Source organism: Aquila chrysaetos, chromosome 23 (genome assembly GCF_900496995.4).
Source record: "Aquila chrysaetos chrysaetos chromosome 23, bAquChr1.4, whole genome shotgun sequence".
NCBI classification, from domain to species: domain Eukaryota; kingdom Metazoa; phylum Chordata; class Aves; order Accipitriformes; family Accipitridae; genus Aquila; species Aquila chrysaetos.
The window spans coordinates 3,060,011-3,077,198 of record NC_044026.1 but is presented as its reverse complement, the minus strand read 5'-3'; the positions used below and the strand labels follow the sequence as shown (position 1 = coordinate 3,077,198).

The 17,188-nt window shown below is 41.6% G+C and overlaps 1 protein-coding gene across 1 annotated transcript in view; it reads left to right on the top strand.

Annotated features, from left to right (window-relative positions):
* GAS6 (growth arrest specific 6) overlaps nt 1–17,188 on the top strand; it is a 41,069-nt gene that overhangs the window by 3,934 nt on the left and 19,947 nt on the right. Inside the window, exons 3-4 of the mRNA XM_029999182.2 lie at nt 11,296–11,320; nt 12,127–12,189. Coding sequence (XP_029855042.1) covers nt 11,296–11,320; nt 12,127–12,189 — 88 coding nt within the window. The remainder of the gene's footprint in view (nt 1–11,295; nt 11,321–12,126; nt 12,190–17,188) is intronic.

Here is a 17,188-nt window from a genome sequence, read left to right as displayed (position 1 = left end):
CCTCAGGAAAGGCTTGCGATGTGAGCACAGAAGTGTTGTCTCTTCCCTGTCTCCCCCATCAGATGATCTAATGAAATGTATGAGCCTTCCTTACAAACCTTGCCATTCTTAGCTCTCCTGTGGTTGCGTGAAGAGAATTCCAGGGCCTAATTTCAAGAACTATGACTTAAAGATGTGATAGGAAATTGCATTAACTGATTCATCAGACAGCTGCAGTAGTTCAGGTAAGATGAAGCAAGGTTGTAGCATAGCTTGTGTGATGCTTCCCAGGTAAAACCAGAGCTTGATCCAGACAATTATAACATCTAGCCAAGAATAACATTTTACGGAAAGATACCTATTTACTGGACAGACCAGTAAACAGAAATGAAATGTTGTGTACCTGTATCAGAGCACCCTTTTTCCATGCCTTCCATTGTTTCAGGGATCAGCTTTCCAAAGCAACATCTGCAGGCAGGCAGCAGAAGATACACATTCTCTGAAACCTGAATGCGGGTGTTGCCACGTGTGTGATTACTTACATCAACTGCTAAGAATAGTGTATTAGGCGGGGCTAAATATCCATTCATTTGCAGGCCAGTGCAGCTTTTGTCTTTTATGTGACGGAAAATATAAATATCAGCTTGCCCAGACTGGAGGAAGGAAGATCAATTGAAACATTTTTAGACTGTTGGGGTTTTTTTTTGGTTTTTTTTTGTTTTTTAGGAGGCAGAACAAAACTCAGTCTGTGCCATTTGTATGACTATACATGGTAAAAACAAGTGTGAGCCTGGGTTAATGAGTCTTGCAGCCTATCTTTTTCATGAAGCTGATTATAACAACCTTGGATATTACTGCAGAATTCTGGGATGGTTCCTGTTTTATAATTTCATTTATGCTAGAGGTAACAAACAGAAAAATGAAAAGATAATGTGGTGGGGAAAAAATAAGGATGGAAAACATGTTCGTGGGAGGTATGAGGACTGTTTCTAAATGTGATCTATTAAAAAGATATGCTAGGTGTGATAGATGGGATGAAGTTGCAAAACATCTTGGATATAGAGATAAGAATGTTATCTTATTTAAAATGTTGATGAGGCCTTATAAAAAGCAGTACTGCAGAAATATTTGACCTTGGTATGCAGTCAAGGTATTACAGCTTGTTAACTGACTGATAAAACTGCTCTGGAATTTGGTTGACCTATTCTAAAAATGTGGCCCTCCAAGCATTTAAAACAAAGGGCAGAAGGGAGTGTAGTTGCTGGTGTTCTTCGAAATGTTGGATTTCACTGAAGAATAAATACAGCAAGAAAGTGTCCTTGTGCAAGAAGTTTCTTTGTTTTGAAATGCTGAGCATAGGGGAGGTGTTTGAATGCAGCCAGTTAACTGTTTGGTACCGCAGTTTATCAGTACATCATCCGTCACTGCACATCTTTCTTGCTGTTGTTACTGTTGAAGAATTACTGGTCTTCCTGCAGGTCACCGATGACATTGCCGTGCTGAATACTTCGAAAGGTGTTAGGCCCACCAGAAGTACTGACGTAGGTCAGCCTGGCCACCTGTGTTCACGGTTTATGGATTTGTCCCTCAATAGAGTACCTTGAAAAGCCAGCTGCTTTTCATGTGCGTGCAGAATGAACATCCCGTTCACAGGCAGGCACGTGAAGAGGAGTTCTGCTTTTTGAGGGACTTGCATCCAAACTGCTGTTAAAATTGATGGCTGGTCAGATAACAAAACACCACCAGAGAATCACAGGGTGACTCGGGCTGAAGAGGACTGAAGAGGTCTCTAGTCCACTCATCTAGTCCAGTCTCCCACCCACGGCAAGGGCAGCAGTGAGACCAGACCAGGCTTTTGGGGGATTTTTGCTGTCATGTCTTGAAAATTACTGATCCTAACAAAACATCCAGCAATGTCAGCATTCTTTCTGCGAGGCTGGATTTATCAAGAAACTGAAATGCAGATGAAGCAATGTATAGGGTGTGATAATGGTCAGTTTGGTTGGTTTTCATAGTGTTACTGACTCATTAGTTTTATTTCTTTATTTGTTCCATTACATGACATAACACAGATGAGCTGCATGCACAGACTAGAGTCATCCAAACTTCACTCTGATCTTTTAGGAGGGGTGCTTGGCAGACAATATTTAGGTCTTATTTCTAAGAATAGCAAGGTAGATACACATTTGTAAATACTAATCAGAAAAGTATGAAGGCATGTAGGGGGAGGAGAGGGGTTACTGGGAGAGTTAAGCAGTGTAAAATTTCTTTGAGTAATTTAGTGAATGTTGTGTAGTCTAGACATAAAAAATACTGATATCATCGTTAAATACAGATGTCATCATCCCTGTATAGAATACTCCTTTCTAGATCCAGGCAAAGATCTGGTTTTATTTGCTGTGAAAATTCTTCTCAATATACTGATTTGTTATGGCATTTTGGCAGATTGTGGAGGAAGGGCTAGATTTATAGCTGGTATAAATTTCTCCATCTCTTCTTCTTGGTGCAGAATTCATCTGAGAGAGGGAAAGAGTTACCGGAAAACTCTGTGCTGATGGTTTAACCTGCTTGGACTCAGTATATGGAAGAATGGATTCCCAGGCACAGTGGTACCTGCTTAATAGATTTTTGAGAAAGAAAATGGGGGAGATTTAGACTTTTGGCCAGGAATGAATTGAAGGAGAGAAGAAGGAAGTACAAAAGTTTGAGTGCCCAGCTTTATGCCACAGTGGCATCCCAGCAGAAAGCTGGGATGGGATCTGGGTGTCCACCAGGTGTTCTCCCTTCCCTTTCTTCCTTCTCCCTGTAGTTTCTTATAAAGGAAGCACAGGATGGGACAGCGTCGTACCAAAATCCAGTGAGTCTAACTGATCTGGAAGGCAAACAGATTGGGACTGTGGAGCAGGGTACATCTGTCTACTTGGCGGTACAGACACAGCATTTGTTTGTGGTGGTGGACTTCAGTAGCAGGAGGGTGACCAAAACACTCCTGCCTGCCTTAGAAGGCAGGTCGTACATTTATTAGCTAAATGCTGCTTTATCAAAAGTTATTGAGACGGGTGAGCAAAGTTTGCTGTTGGTGGAAGCAGGCACAGCTCCATCAACTCTGCTGGACTCATGCCTACCCGATCGTCATCTGTTTCCACTCGTGTGAGTTTAGCCCAGAAGTTCAGAATTGACCTGGAAATACTGAAACACCGCATCACAAAAGTACTACACGCTAAACCTCCTGTGCAGCAGGAGGGAAGGAACAAGAGAAGACAAAAGTGGCTAATATTACGCTGAGGGGTTCTGTGAAGATAGGATGGAAAAAGATGCTAAGAATGGTAAATTGAAGCAGGGGGATTACACAGGTTTGGGTCAAGAAGGAAGGTAATGGAAAAAGCAGATAAAGTTCGGGTAAGTCAGTTTTTCAGAGGAATACAATAGGTTTTAATAAATATGTGAGAGGGGAAAAACCCAATTAAAAAATGAAGAAAACACTTTTGTGGCCATGGGCTCATTTCATTTTCTTTGTAAATTAAAAAAAAGAGGAGCAGCCTACTGGGAATTAATAGTTTGTTAGTGCAGCTGCATAAGGATCAGGTAAGAGAAACACTGAATCTGTATCAATTGGCAGTTGTGGTTCATGTATGCTCTAAACTCTAAGTGAACTTAATGAATTACAAGCAATTACTTTCTGATAAGTATGAAGAACAAGGATGGAACCACCGTCAGAGATTTAGAAGAAACTGAGAAGGAACATAGCAGGGAGGTTTACTTCTCCTCCACTCACATTGTTTTTTAGGCTTTGGTTTCACATTTGGGAACTCAGCTGATCTAGTTGGAGTAAGTAACCCCCTTGCCTATTCTGTTCACCCTTCCTGCAAGCAATTTGTGCAACTGCATGGACTGATTTAAGTAACCGATCTAAAGAAAAGTAGTCTGGAGAGAAAAATGATCGTTTTGCAGCTGGATCAGTTCCACGGTCCAGTTCACCACGCAGCTTCACAAAGGGTTGCACCAACACAGTGGAAAGGACAGCATGGGTTTAGGATGGGAAGGCCAGCTGCCAGGGGAGAAGCAGAAAGGGTTGTCGCAGCTCGTGCTGTCAAAGAAGTGAGCGAACAACCAAGCCTTGGAGAATCTGATGGAAGTTTTTCAGCAGGTCTCCCTTCTGTATCTCTACCTGCATCACTGTTTTGTTATGACCGGCTGTTCTAGAGGCTTTCCGCACATGCACATGTCTGTGGGAAAGTTTCCATATTTATTGTTTCGGGTTTTCTTCCTGTCCTTTGAGCATCGGCAGTGGGACCCAGAGGAAGAGCAAAGGTGGAAAGTAAAGAGGGTACCCAGGCAGGGGGACAAGTGTTGGTGTTGTCTTCACTCTGCACAGCTGCCAGAACAGAAGAGTGCGTAAATGAAGAGGTAAAAGGAGTACGGGTCTTGCTTGCACCGTGCGAAATCATGTGCATCTGGACAGCTACCACATTTGGCCGACTCCTGGAACAGGGAGTCCTAGTTCAATTCCAGAAAACATTTAGGACAGGAACAGAAAAGCAAAATCTACTTAGTTGTTAAAATAATGAACAGGGAAGTATGAGGTCAGATTCTGTCACAAGAGCCTAGTGTTGTCTCAGATGTCACTTCCCTATTCCTTGCTTGCCTGTCCCCTCTGAGGCCAAATCCAGCGATGCCTTAAAGTGGCTGAACGCTGTTCCTGTGAGTTGCAACCTTTGCAGGTAAGCAAAATCCTAAGAAACAATATCATTAGATTATAGGAAGGGGAAAAATACAGTATTTCTTCACTTTAGTGGATAAAATGTTACAGAGCCTATAAAAGAGATCACAAACATTTAAATCATGTTGGATGGAATATGTAATCTGTTCTATTTTAAATACGGCTTAAATAATTGCAGAGTCATGACACAATATAGGATGTTGAAGGGAGACAGCCTTTTACTTACGCTAGGTGTTTTGTTGGATCCTGGTTTGCTTAATTTGACTGAAGTTTCTAAGTGAGTGATAGTTTAACCACACGTACAAATATTGTAACTATTGCAACAAGTAAGGATTCAAACAAGCAACATTGAGTGAAGATCTGTTATCAAATCAAGATCCTCTTTTCAGATTGCACTTTAATACAGCTGGAAGGAAAGCAGCCTTTCAATCCTGAAGCAGTGGTGGAAACCTCAAGGCATTCGTGACTGGATTGCATTAAGAATAACTTAAAAGCACATGCAACCAACTCATTGGAATCACTCTACAAATTATTTTTTCTGGAATATTTGGTCCTTGGCACCAGTTACATCCATTTCACACTGTTACTGTCTGATCAAACCCTGCCTCAGGCCACGTATAGAAATCATCTCTCTGTGCCCCCACGTCTTCACAAACGTATGTGTTTTGCTTGCCTGTGACATGCAGGAACATTTTTTTTCCTTCTTTTCTTTCCTTTCATTACTTTTTTTCCCTGTAATTGTGCATTCTAATCATTGGTGGGTTTTTCCTCATTGCAGAGCAACATCTTTTGCTGAAGTGGCACCTCAGTAAGCTGTTGGGAAATAGTCCTGCCTCTCAGAAGAGGGCAAGGGAAGCTATGACAGTAGATGTTTTTTGTTTCCAGCTTTCGGGATTCTGCAGAGATGCCTAGTCTCTATGAAGCGGGTGATGCTGGAGAGGGTGGTCTTGAATGCTTCTAGTTTGGAAAGATCAACAACTTGGTGGAAGGGACAGTCACAGTTTGTGTGCACCAGAATAGCTGGACACTGTGTAGTGGATACTTTGCAAACAGACACAAAATCTAAAAGCTACCCTAAGCAGCTGTAACTTTGGTGGTAGGTGATGAGCTTGGAGGCTGCTTTTGGACTGCAATGTGACCTGCTTGCTTCTCTAAAGCCTCACTTGCCAAATTGTGGAGAGAAGTACTCTTTGCTCCTTGCATGGAGAATGCAGATCCCCCCCAAAGCAAAATAGGAAGCAAACTAACCTGAGTGTAGGGTTCCTCAATGAGAAGGAAAGCCTGTGCAAACAACATGGCGTTGATTTGAGCATAACCTCTATAACTATAGGTTCTACATATTTAAAATTCTGAATTGCAGGACTGTTTAATTACAACATATGGAAGGGAGGCCTAATCATTCAGCATGATTTTTTCTATGCATCAAAAGCCTATGGCTGAGTTTTAAAAAATGCGGAGAGCTCTTGAGCATTAATGAGATTTGCATGCTCAGGTCATAACACTTAAACAACTGTCAAAAACTAAGTTATAGCCAGTTATGGTTGGTAGCAGCTATTTCTTTGCAAGGATGGTGCGGGCCCGCAGTGTGGAAATATGCAGTACATTTATAAATGGGGAGGTCAGGCCATGCCCAAGACAAACATTCAGTCCTGAAGGAAAGGAAAAGGGAGAGTCATTATATGGAAATGAGAAAAAGGCATAATGTGGGAGTTGTCACTGCTCTCTAAGAGGTAACTAGGTAACTAAGAAAGTGCTTTTTAGAAATTACCATTGCTAAGACATGTCTGTGAGATCCTCCAGCATTAGCAGTGCTGCAGTCACAGAATCACAGACTGGTTGAGCTTGGCAGGCACCTCTGGAGGTCATCTGGTCCAAGCCCCCAGCTCAAGCAGGGCCACTGAGAGCTGGTTGCCCAGGACCACGAACAGTCTTTCTGCAAACTACATCTTTTATCTGCTGCCACTACAGCTCAAACATGATTTTTGTTTAGACTCAGTGCTGATCAGGCTTACCTGACCTAATACTCAAGAAAAACTAACGGAAGCAGTTGGCAGGCCCTTTTGGCTGAGGTTTCCAGTGTTGCCAATTACTTCAAGCAACAGTGAGAACATTTTCCTGGTGTAGACAGGGTCATTGTTATGTTTTCAGAAGGGCTATTTTTATACAGTGACTCATGTTAACGCCTGTTCTGATTTGGTGTTCTTCCATCTTCTCTAAAAATGCAGCGGGACTAATGCATACCCCGTATAATTTCACTAACTTCTGGATTTTACCACTAAGGGACAGTTTGGCCATAGAGCTGAAAATAAATGGTGACCCCAGTCACGTTGTAGGTTTCCTTTGGCAGGGACTTCTGCCCCTTTGACTCCACAGCCCTCCGATGAATTCTTACCTTCATGTCGCTGTTCTCCTCAGTTGTTCCAATGCAGGGTATTGTGGGGGTGGCTCCACAGAAACTGTTCTTAACTTTCACTGCAACCCTTAAGAAGAAAAAGCAAATATAAAAAATGAGCAACCTGGAGTTTTGGGAGTGTGGGTTTTTTGGGTTGGTTTTTTTGAGGACACTTTTAAACTCATGCTTTCTTCTCGTTTTAGATGTCCACACTAAGTGTTGCAGTGGCTATGTTAGAAGGGTAGGAATAAGCTCTGGATGTAGGTGGGAGAGAAACTTCTTAACCCCATGAAAAAGTGTTTGGTGTCACTCTGCCCTGAAATAAAAGCATGTACTCTTAGGTCTTGCACTACTGTTGTGGAAACCAGTAATTGTGTTGAGTGCATCAGAAGACTTGCTTCTAGCATGTCCATGTGTTTGTGTGAAAGGAGTCGGGGCTGTAGAGCTTAAATCGTTTCTGTTAAAGCACAGCTCTGTCTCCTGGACAGCAAGGGAAAGGTCTTGAACTGAGCTGAAATAAGCAAGCCAGGACCTGCCTGGAGGGACCGGCCTCATGCTGCCCTTTCCACTTCTCTGAAAGGGTGGAGACGCGTAGATGGGAGGCACTTCCCAGTCTCTCCTGTTTCTCCCTTTTAACCCGAGGTCTCTGCTGAGCTGTTCTGCTGGCACATGGCGTGTGGTGTGTAACTCGTACTACGTGCTGGTCCGCAGGCTGTGGGTGTCTCGGTGCCAGGCCCTTGACTATTGAAGCTTCTGGCATCCGAGTCCTATTGGTTGATACGTGGGAATCAGACGGAAGGTGTGATGGGTCACAAAAAGGAGGGGTGGCAATACATTAAGGTTTTCTTGGTAGCAGCAGGCACAGAGGTTGGAACTGTGGAAGCTACATTTGTGAAGGCTCGGTCTCTTGTGGAGGTTGGTGCTTCTGCCAAGGTATTGTCTTTGTCTTGCATGCACTGGGACCTGACTACTGGACAGATTGGTTAGAGAGCTTGGTGAGGTCAGTGTCTGTATAGCAGCCTATCCAGAGGATGTTTATGTCCAACATGTATTTGTTTATAGTTTTTTATTTAAAAAGCCCATTGCTCCTGCTTCTATTTTCAGCAGTAATTAGGAAAGCAAATCCAAAGGGGAAGGGCTGACAACATTTAAATGTTGACTTCTTTTACTGGAGTCCAAGCTGAAAATTTAACAGTTACTGTAGTTCTGTGGTCACAGTTAAATAACCTCCTGTGTTTTGATCCTTTGAATACTGGGTGGCGTTCTGGATGGTGAGATGTTTGGTGAGCCTGAAATTGAAGGAGACTAGTTGAGAAATCAGCAAAGGAGTAACAGAGAATCTTTGCTAACTCCTTCTTAGCAAGCCTCAAAGCGTTTCTCTTGGCATTTTTGTTGGATCCTGAAAATACAATTGAAGACTTCTGGTGGAGGGAAGATGAGACTCAGACTTTTAACAGGGACCTGACCCTGTATAGGGTTTTCATCTTCCCTGAAATCTCTGGGTCGTTAAGACATAGTACAGCACAGAAGACTGAAAAGGCATTGTAGAGTCAAGCACTCACACAGGAAGTAATGCATGTCTGGCTGTCTTTCTGTGCAGGTTAGGCACAACTTGAATTTTTAACTGGAAAAACTTCTCATCAGTGTTTTTTGAAAAGGGACTGCTACTTTCAGTTTAAGCAAGTTCCTTTTCTCAAGGTGGACAATCATTCCTCCTTCATTCTTGATTAATCATTTGGCTGAATGGAAATATGTTGCCATTGTATTTCCAGAAGCCTGTTGTAAGGAAAATTGATTATGGAGAAAAATGAAAAGTTAATCATACAAGAATGAGTAATGTTAGAACCTGCAATCATGATGCTTTATTTTAGAATGGTATTATCAGCAGGTGCTGTAGACCTGGAGAGGTGCTACTGATCAGCAGTAGTTTTGTATAACATAAGCCAATGAGGAAGATGGGGAAAGAAGGGTTAATTTTCTGTTAATAGCCTCCTGTTTAAATCACTTATCTCTGTTATGCACGTTGTGAAATGAAGCTTGTGGTAGTACAGTGTCTTGGAGTTTCACTCTTCTGCTGTTCAGCTGGCGTTGAATCCATGTACAGTCAGTTTGCATTTGGAAGGTTATCTGTGCAATGAAAATAACTAGTTACCTTAATCTTTCATTCAAATGTAAACTCTATACAACTTTTCTAGCACTCAACTCATTCATCAGAGGTCAAGGAGAAAACGAAGTTTTATGCCTTTGCCATCACTGACTTTGAGCAATTAGGCTGGTGGCAAGGAATATGAAAGCTCCTATTTGTTGTCCTGTGAGTGCAGAAAACATTGTTCTTGCCAGTGTCTGGATTATCCTGTTGGTGGTTGAACACATCTGCACATTCTTGTGACGTATATTGAATAAAGGGGAAATAATGAAAAAAATATTTGGAATATTTCATCACATGCCGCTATCTTTTTCTCTTCGAGTGCTGGCTGAAGTTCAGTTTGTGGTTATAGCACATCTGGGAACTCATCTGAATACTTAGACTGCTTAGATTTGCTTTTATTTTGACTTGTCTTTTCCAAAACTAAACCTTAAAAAAAAAAAAAAAAAAGTGGGGGGAGGAGAGGGGACCATAGTGAGTTGTGAGCTCCTTGCTCAGTTTGTTAACCCGAAGAGATATTACAAAGCTCAGCCCCAAAAGATGCCAAGTCTATTACCCTCATGTCAGAATTGAAAACGAGCATAAGTGTAAGCTACTTCTTCTACTTCTTTATTGATGCTCTCCTGATTTAGGTTGAATATTTACATGGTGCATTTCAGTAAGTGGGTAATATTTGCCAGAAGTGATTGGGTTTTTTTCTGATGAATGACAGCAATGTAATTGATAGCATTAGACAGTCCAGGTCAAATTGAATCACGGTGTGTGCCTGTATGTACATGCCTGTATATATGCATGAGCTTAACCAAACATCTGTAATAGGAGGAGAAGATAAAATAGTTTCTTATCTTGCACATTGCATAGACCAAATTAATCTTGTAGAATACAGGATATTTACTGTCCCAATCTCACTGCAGATAGTGTTATATGAAAACTGATCATGTTGTATGAGAGAGAATTATACTATGCGTATGCTTTCATAATTAGCTGAGAAATGGTTTATTTTAACAAAAAAAATACATCCACAAGTTTTCACGCATTGCATGCCCCAATTACAATTTTAACAACACTTGTACTAGTGACTTATACATTATGAAATCCAGTATGAAGTGAAGTTGGAAAGAAATGCTTTTTCCTGGCCATGAGTTTTTGTATTTTTTTTAAGGATGTGGTTTAATGATCAGCTTAGGCCAATCTCCCACCCTTCCATGCAGCACAGCTGCATTTTCCTGCTGTTTCTCTGTGTTGGTGCAAACAAATCATGCGACTGGCAAGCTCACGAGGCTAAATATTTTTCGAACATGCAAGGTTAGATCCACATCCCATCAGCAAACTGCTGCTCTCGCTGTATGGCTATACTTTGTTGACACAAGGTAGAGAACAGTAACGCATGGCCATGTACCACGAGAGGAGTGGGAATGCCTTTTGCAGTCTGGTTTTAGATTAATGGATGTCAATTTTCCCGTCACTTGCACATTTTCATTATTCCCTTCTTTGAGTGGACTGTCTCCACAATGTGATGGAGTGAGTGGTATGGCAACGGGTGCTCTTAGAGTTATAGGGTGCTCATTGTACCAGCAAAAAGGTACCCTTTTATTTTAGTGGCTGTGGTGTTAGGGTGCTGCCTGTGTTCTACATCAGCAGAGTGCCTCCAAGGAGGCACTGGGTGACTAAATCATCCTGTACTTTCCCTCTGGGGTTTTGTCTCTGGATTCCACTTCCTTCCCCTACCTCATGCCATCATCAGCACCTTTACCGCTCGGATAGCGGCTAAGTGGCTTCACACTCAGCCACTGCCACTTACCAAGTCAGCTGTCGTCAGAAAATACCTTCAGACTGGAGCTAATGTTTCTTCCCTTTTCAAAAGACAAAATGCATGTATGATACTGTGCTGCTGCTGCTGGCTCTGAATAAAAAGAAATTAGGATGTTGGTGTTTGGACCTTGTTAAACAACTGCCAGGCAAGACCACCAAACTAACAGCAGCTCTTAAATATTATGATAATAGAAGCAAATATTATTCAATAAATCTTTCCTTTTTTTTTTTTTTTTCCTCCTACAGGAATATTTTTACCCGAAATACTTGGGTGAGTTGCAGTTTTTACTTTCACATTGTAGCAGTGCTGGTATGTGGTGCCTAACACTGGAGCTTGTCACAGCTGAAGTCTCTGCTAAGGAAAGTGATGGAAATCTGATCACGATAAACATGCATTGCTAGCTTTTAAGATAGACTGTACATTCCTTATGTGGTTTTGAGGTGTGTTTTTTTGCTTATGTATAGATTTGCATACAGAGATCCTCTATGTGTTTTCTGCATGTTGAAATGTTGATGTTGCATTTATATCTGTAGCTTGCAGCATTAGTAAATAAGTTGAAGTCTTCTACCTTTGTCCCCTTTTAATTAACTTAGCTATTAACTAACCTCCTTATTTAAAAAAAAAAAAGTGCCTTTACTGATTGAACTACTGGCTTATTCTATTGACTGTATTATAGTCCTGGCATTATATTGTTTTCTGTTTGTGTTTAATGTGTAGTACTTAAGATCACAAATGCCAACAGTTTGAGAAAACTCCATGTGCTTTTTACATTTTTTTAAAAGAGATTTAGTAAGTCAAATTTGAGTAGCTACTAACATGCTTTTAGAATCATAGTAGCATCTGGTTAAGTGATCATCCTTTTCAGATGGCTTATAACTCTACATCAGAGCTAAAAAATTTTAATGAACTTTAAGAATTTTAAGGCATCTGGGAGATTATAATATTGCATAGATTTTGCACCCACCCTCCAAAGCCTTGCTTAATGAATCAGCAGGCCAGGTATCATTTTACATGCTTTGAACAGCTGCCATGTCATCGTTATAATAACAACAACAATTTCATTTTCTGTTCTTCAGCTTGTATTCAGAAATATGGGTCGCCGTATACAAGAAGTCCGGATTTCCTTACATGCGTTCATAGTAAGCATTTTTGTTTTGTATATTGTAGTTAAATGTTCTCTCATTCTACCTGAAGGAGTGGGACCAGCTCAGCTATTTCCATTTTTGATAGTATTTTAGTACCGGTCTTCCTATTCTCTAGGCTTGAGACTCCATATCACTTGTCCTATCTGAGCAGCAAAACAAGACCTTTTCCTTTTTATAACCTATTGCCATCTCACTGTCATGTTTCAGTGCTTTGGTATTTTATGATGCAAGACATTTCTTTCCCACCAGTTTCCCAAGGTCTGAATAATCTGAGAAGCAAGAGGGACGAGAAATAGGATTTACCATAAGGTTGTACGCTATGCTTGGCCTTTCATTTTCTTTTCTCTTGAATGCTAACTTTGGCTCATCCCTGTTAAAGAACCTTAAAAAAGCTTAAAGTCAAACCCAGGCTTGTGTCGGACTTCCTTACATTAAGGAAATCAATTTTACACATCGCGTGACTCTGCTTTAAATATTGCAACCTTTAAAAATTCAAATCAATTTGGAAGTCAGACTGATATATTTGTTCATCACTAACACTAGAGATCAGAGTTTAATGAACTCGTCTAATACCTTTCCTGTTCCCTCTTGAAGCTTAGCAGTGCTAAAGGTATAAAGCTGCATAAATATTCTAAATAAGTTCTGGAAGCAGATCAGTTCAAATGGGGAGAAAAATGCATGTATGTCTATTTATTTTCATTTTTACCCCTGTGGTTCAGTCTCTTACTGTGACCAAGTTTGAAAAGTCATGTGTTCATACCTGTGCTACCAAGGCAGGATCAGGATTTAGTTGACCTTTCACATTTAAAAACTGCATTACAGCAACCTTTTTTGAAGAGTGAATTCCAAGGTTAAGTGGTATGTGAAGACTTGCCCTCATATAATGCAGCAGTATCACTTATGGATGTTAGAGTCCTCTGAGCTGGGAATTCTTGGACTGGTGGTACCCGTGTTGGGTGCGGTATGCCAGCTAGTTCAGAGTGGGATGAGCGACTGAATGCTTCCTTTTGCTCATGTGTATGGCACAGCAAAGAGGCAGGAGTTTCTGCTGAAAATGGTGGTATTAACTGGGAACACTTGTTCCAAACAGCTAATCAGTATTTTAGAAATGCAAGTCTAAAGGGTAGTGATGAAAAAATCTGAAAAAATAAAAGCTGAATAATTGATTTTAGGGATTTTTGCCCATTGCAGATGCAGTGGTTTGGAAATAAAATTATAATATTTTCCCCCATTAAAATATTAAAGTATTTTTAAATGGCTGAGTTTTGGCTAGCCATTGTCAATTCACAGGAGAAGTAATGGAGAAGGAGCCTGAAACGCGCTTGGAAGAATGACAGGCTTTGTGCTTGGCCAATTCCAGTGTGTGTCTTAATTTTTCACAGATGCTGCCAAAAGGCTATGTAGCTCTGTGGGGCTGTGCCTGCAAGACACATTTAAATTTTGTTTCTTAACAGTCTTTCTCCTCTCAAAACAAGGTAGTGGAAGGCTCTTTTAATCTGGCATACAAAGACATTGATGGCCTAAGGGCTGGAGGGTGATTAGCTAGACCAGTTTATACTGTAAGGTACAAATTTTAACTGTGACAGTGACTGGACAGCTTAGCAGAGTGTTTGAGGATTCTTAATTTCATAAGATCTTTGGACCAGGGTTACAGGTAGGATTCAGCTCCCAATTCAGAGAGGTAGATGCAAGTGTTTCCAGCATGGGTGCCTACATGACCAGTATTCGCATCACAGTCAGTGGAGAGTTAATCTGCAGTTGGTGGTTCTAGAGGGATTCCACGGACCAAACTGTGTCTGAGGAGAGCTGAATCACGCTACGGACTCTGTTTATTGTACTGGCTAGATCTCCACTGACTGCAATGAGAATTTAAGATAATTGCTTTGCAGATAGATGCTTACCTTACACACAAATACCTGTACTTTGGTCTGCAGATTTGGATCTTTTTCTAAAAGAGGTCCTGTAGGTCAGCTAGGAATTAGGGATTTGGTTCTGTAAGTGTTTGGAAAACTCTACGGGATTTTTTGGAAATGAAGCTGCATGTGGCCTTAAAAAACACAATGGGATTTTTGTTAGGTTGTGTGTGTCTCCTTTTTAATAGTGAGTGTCATAATCTTCACAACCTAGCATTTACCCAATGAAGTTTTAATTTGCACCATTTTGTGAATATAAAAAAATAAATTCACAGTACAGAGTATTGAACTGGAAGCAGCAGTCAGTGTACTTAGGTAAAGTCTTCTTTCCATACAAACTTCAAAAATGGAACTGGTAGTTCCATTCTCTGTCCGCGCTTATGAGCTATATATGTGCTATCAGACATAGCTCAAAGCATGCAAAAAGGACATGCTCTTCATTACTTTTAAAAGCTTTACTAAAATCTGCCATGTAAATGAATGGAAACGAAAGCTCCATTTTCTCTTGCAATGGTGTAAATCAGGAGCACCTTCTATGAAGTTGGCAGAATTACCCAGCTGTGAAGCCACCAGGAGAGTATAAGACTGTCTCTCATGTTCTCAAACTCTCGTGATAAGAGGACCAAACTATCAGCACAGTGATAGAAATGTCTGTGGTTGTTCCTGCTATTTACCATGGGTTGCGATGGGGTGGTATTCTGCTGGCCAGTGTTATTTCCATCTGGCTCTGCAAGGCACATCAGAATCCAGTTTGAGGGAAAGAATCAGAAGCTTGAGGATACACCAGGTAAGTCATGCATAACCCTGTTGACTTGTTTTGTTTATCAAGGGACTTTGAAAACACTGCCGTGTCTGGGAGACTTAGCTTGTGCTGCTTCAAAAAACCAGACTTGGCTTACTATACATAAAGCATTCTGTTTACTGTATACAGATTCTGGTCTGTCTAGGAAAAGAAACGTGCTGATCAGAGCTGCTCTGTCGTGGCTCATCTCCGCCTTAGCCTGGCCTCTCCTTCCCCAACTCCTCCACCTCCAGCGGTGTGTCAGCGGGGCAGTGATTTATTGGGAGGCGTTCTGGCAGGTGGATGTTCAGACAGCCCGTGTAGCTGTGTTTTGTTTTGTGTGGCCTTGCTTCTACCTTGGCTGTGGCTTTGCCCCAGCTCTGCACAGCTGGAGTGGTGAGGAAGAAAGAGAATTAGGCCTCTTTTGCAGCGAGGGGATGGTTATTTCTGTGAGGCTCTTAGGATTGTCTACCCATGCTTTTCCTGTAGACTTTTCCCAGGCACTAGCTTCTGAGCATCAGGATGAAATACTGAAAATCAGCATTTCTTTGGCCAAGTCACACTCCCTTCCTGATCAGCCCTCTGGCTCTCACTGCCCTTGTCCATGATGGAACACCTTGCTGAGGCTCAGGATAAATGCTTATCATCTCAATGGCATAGCCCTAGCTAGAGGTTGAAGCTGTGCTGGTTACAGAGGAGAACCCGAAGTGAGAGAGTGGATGGAACCACTGTGTTTTGGCAGAGGTGGATGAAATCACAACTTGAAATGCAGATTCTTTCAGTTGTGGAGATTTGTGATCCTTTATGACCTTTTATAGAGCTCCTTTCTTCGCTTCATCTATTTTGTCCTGCTTGATTCAGCCCACTATATTTAATGACAGCCATTGCCAATCATCTGCTGATTTCTGACATCTGTTAGTCCTCTTCAGAAGAACAGTGGAATCTTTATAATAAACATATGCATAGTGGACAGGTATGTTTGTCATAGTTTTTGAACTGGCACTAGACAGTCCTTATGTCCAAAGCTCAGTTAAATACCCTACAGAGAAAGGATTGGTGAAAACTTTTATATTGTACGCTGTGATAAATGTAAAGAAATATGAAATTAGTACTCCATGGTAATCTGAATACACTGCAACACTGTGTGCATCTAACTTCAGTCTTCAGGTAATTCAGTGTGCAGTGCAGCCCAAAAATCTGACCATTTTTTCTTGATAACTATAACACAAATGCTATCCAACATTTGAGCATATGCTCTTACCTTATTTTTATGCCTAACATAGCACCAATCTCAATGGCTGTCCAAAAGGCAGACTGAAAGTCCAAAAGGCAGTGGGGCAAACTGAAAGACAAGAGGTTCTGCCTGAACATCAGGAAACACTTTTTCACTGTGTCGGTGACCCAGAACTGGCACAGGTTGCCCAGGGAGGTTGGAAGTCTCCATCCTTGGAGGTATTCCACAGCTGTCTGGACATGGTCCTGCGCAACTGGTTCTCGGTGGCCCTGCTTGAGCTGAGGGGTCAGACAAGATGACCTCTAGAGGTGCCTGCCAACCTCAACCAGTCTGTGATTACTGGGATTCAAATCTAAGGGAGTCATTGCAAACAAAAATGCTGTTCAGTGCTTTATAAGACATCAAAGGGAGTTGCTTCTGCCTACGCTTACAGGAATGTTAAAGTTTTTTTCAAAGCAGCCTGTCATGAAGGTGACTTTCAGGGTCACACAGAGAAAATTAAGAAGAGACATGTAGAAGCAGTATAATCCTGACAAAAGTAGGAGTTAATCCAATTCTTAACTTCTCTCAATTTGAGAAGTCTGATGGGGCTGCTAATCTGCAAACAGTTCCTCTCCCTACATGCCTCCCTGCCACCCCATATGCCCATCAATTCACAAGTCATGTTTCAGAATATCACGAAGAGTCTGAACTGGATGTTGGGTCTACTGAATGTTGGTCTCAGCAGAACCAGTGCGTGAAGAGGGGTCTTTGCTGCTGCTCACTTAATGTGTACCCACTGAGCACTTTTTGCACTGCAAATCCAGTATCACAAACCAAACTTGGTCTGTGGAGGGCTGTTGCAGATCAGGTGCTCTAACTGTACCTGTCTGGTCCACTTTTCATAAACTCTTCCTTTTGTCTGGACTGAACGGGGTTTCCGCTGAGTTGTAAGGATGTGCTGCCAAGATTGCAGGATTGCAGAAGGCATTGTTAATGATAGTAGTTCTTCCTTTAAAGACTGCTACCTGCAACAGCTGCCAACAGTTCCTGTATCGTGCACCAGAAGAACTGGGCAGAATCGTT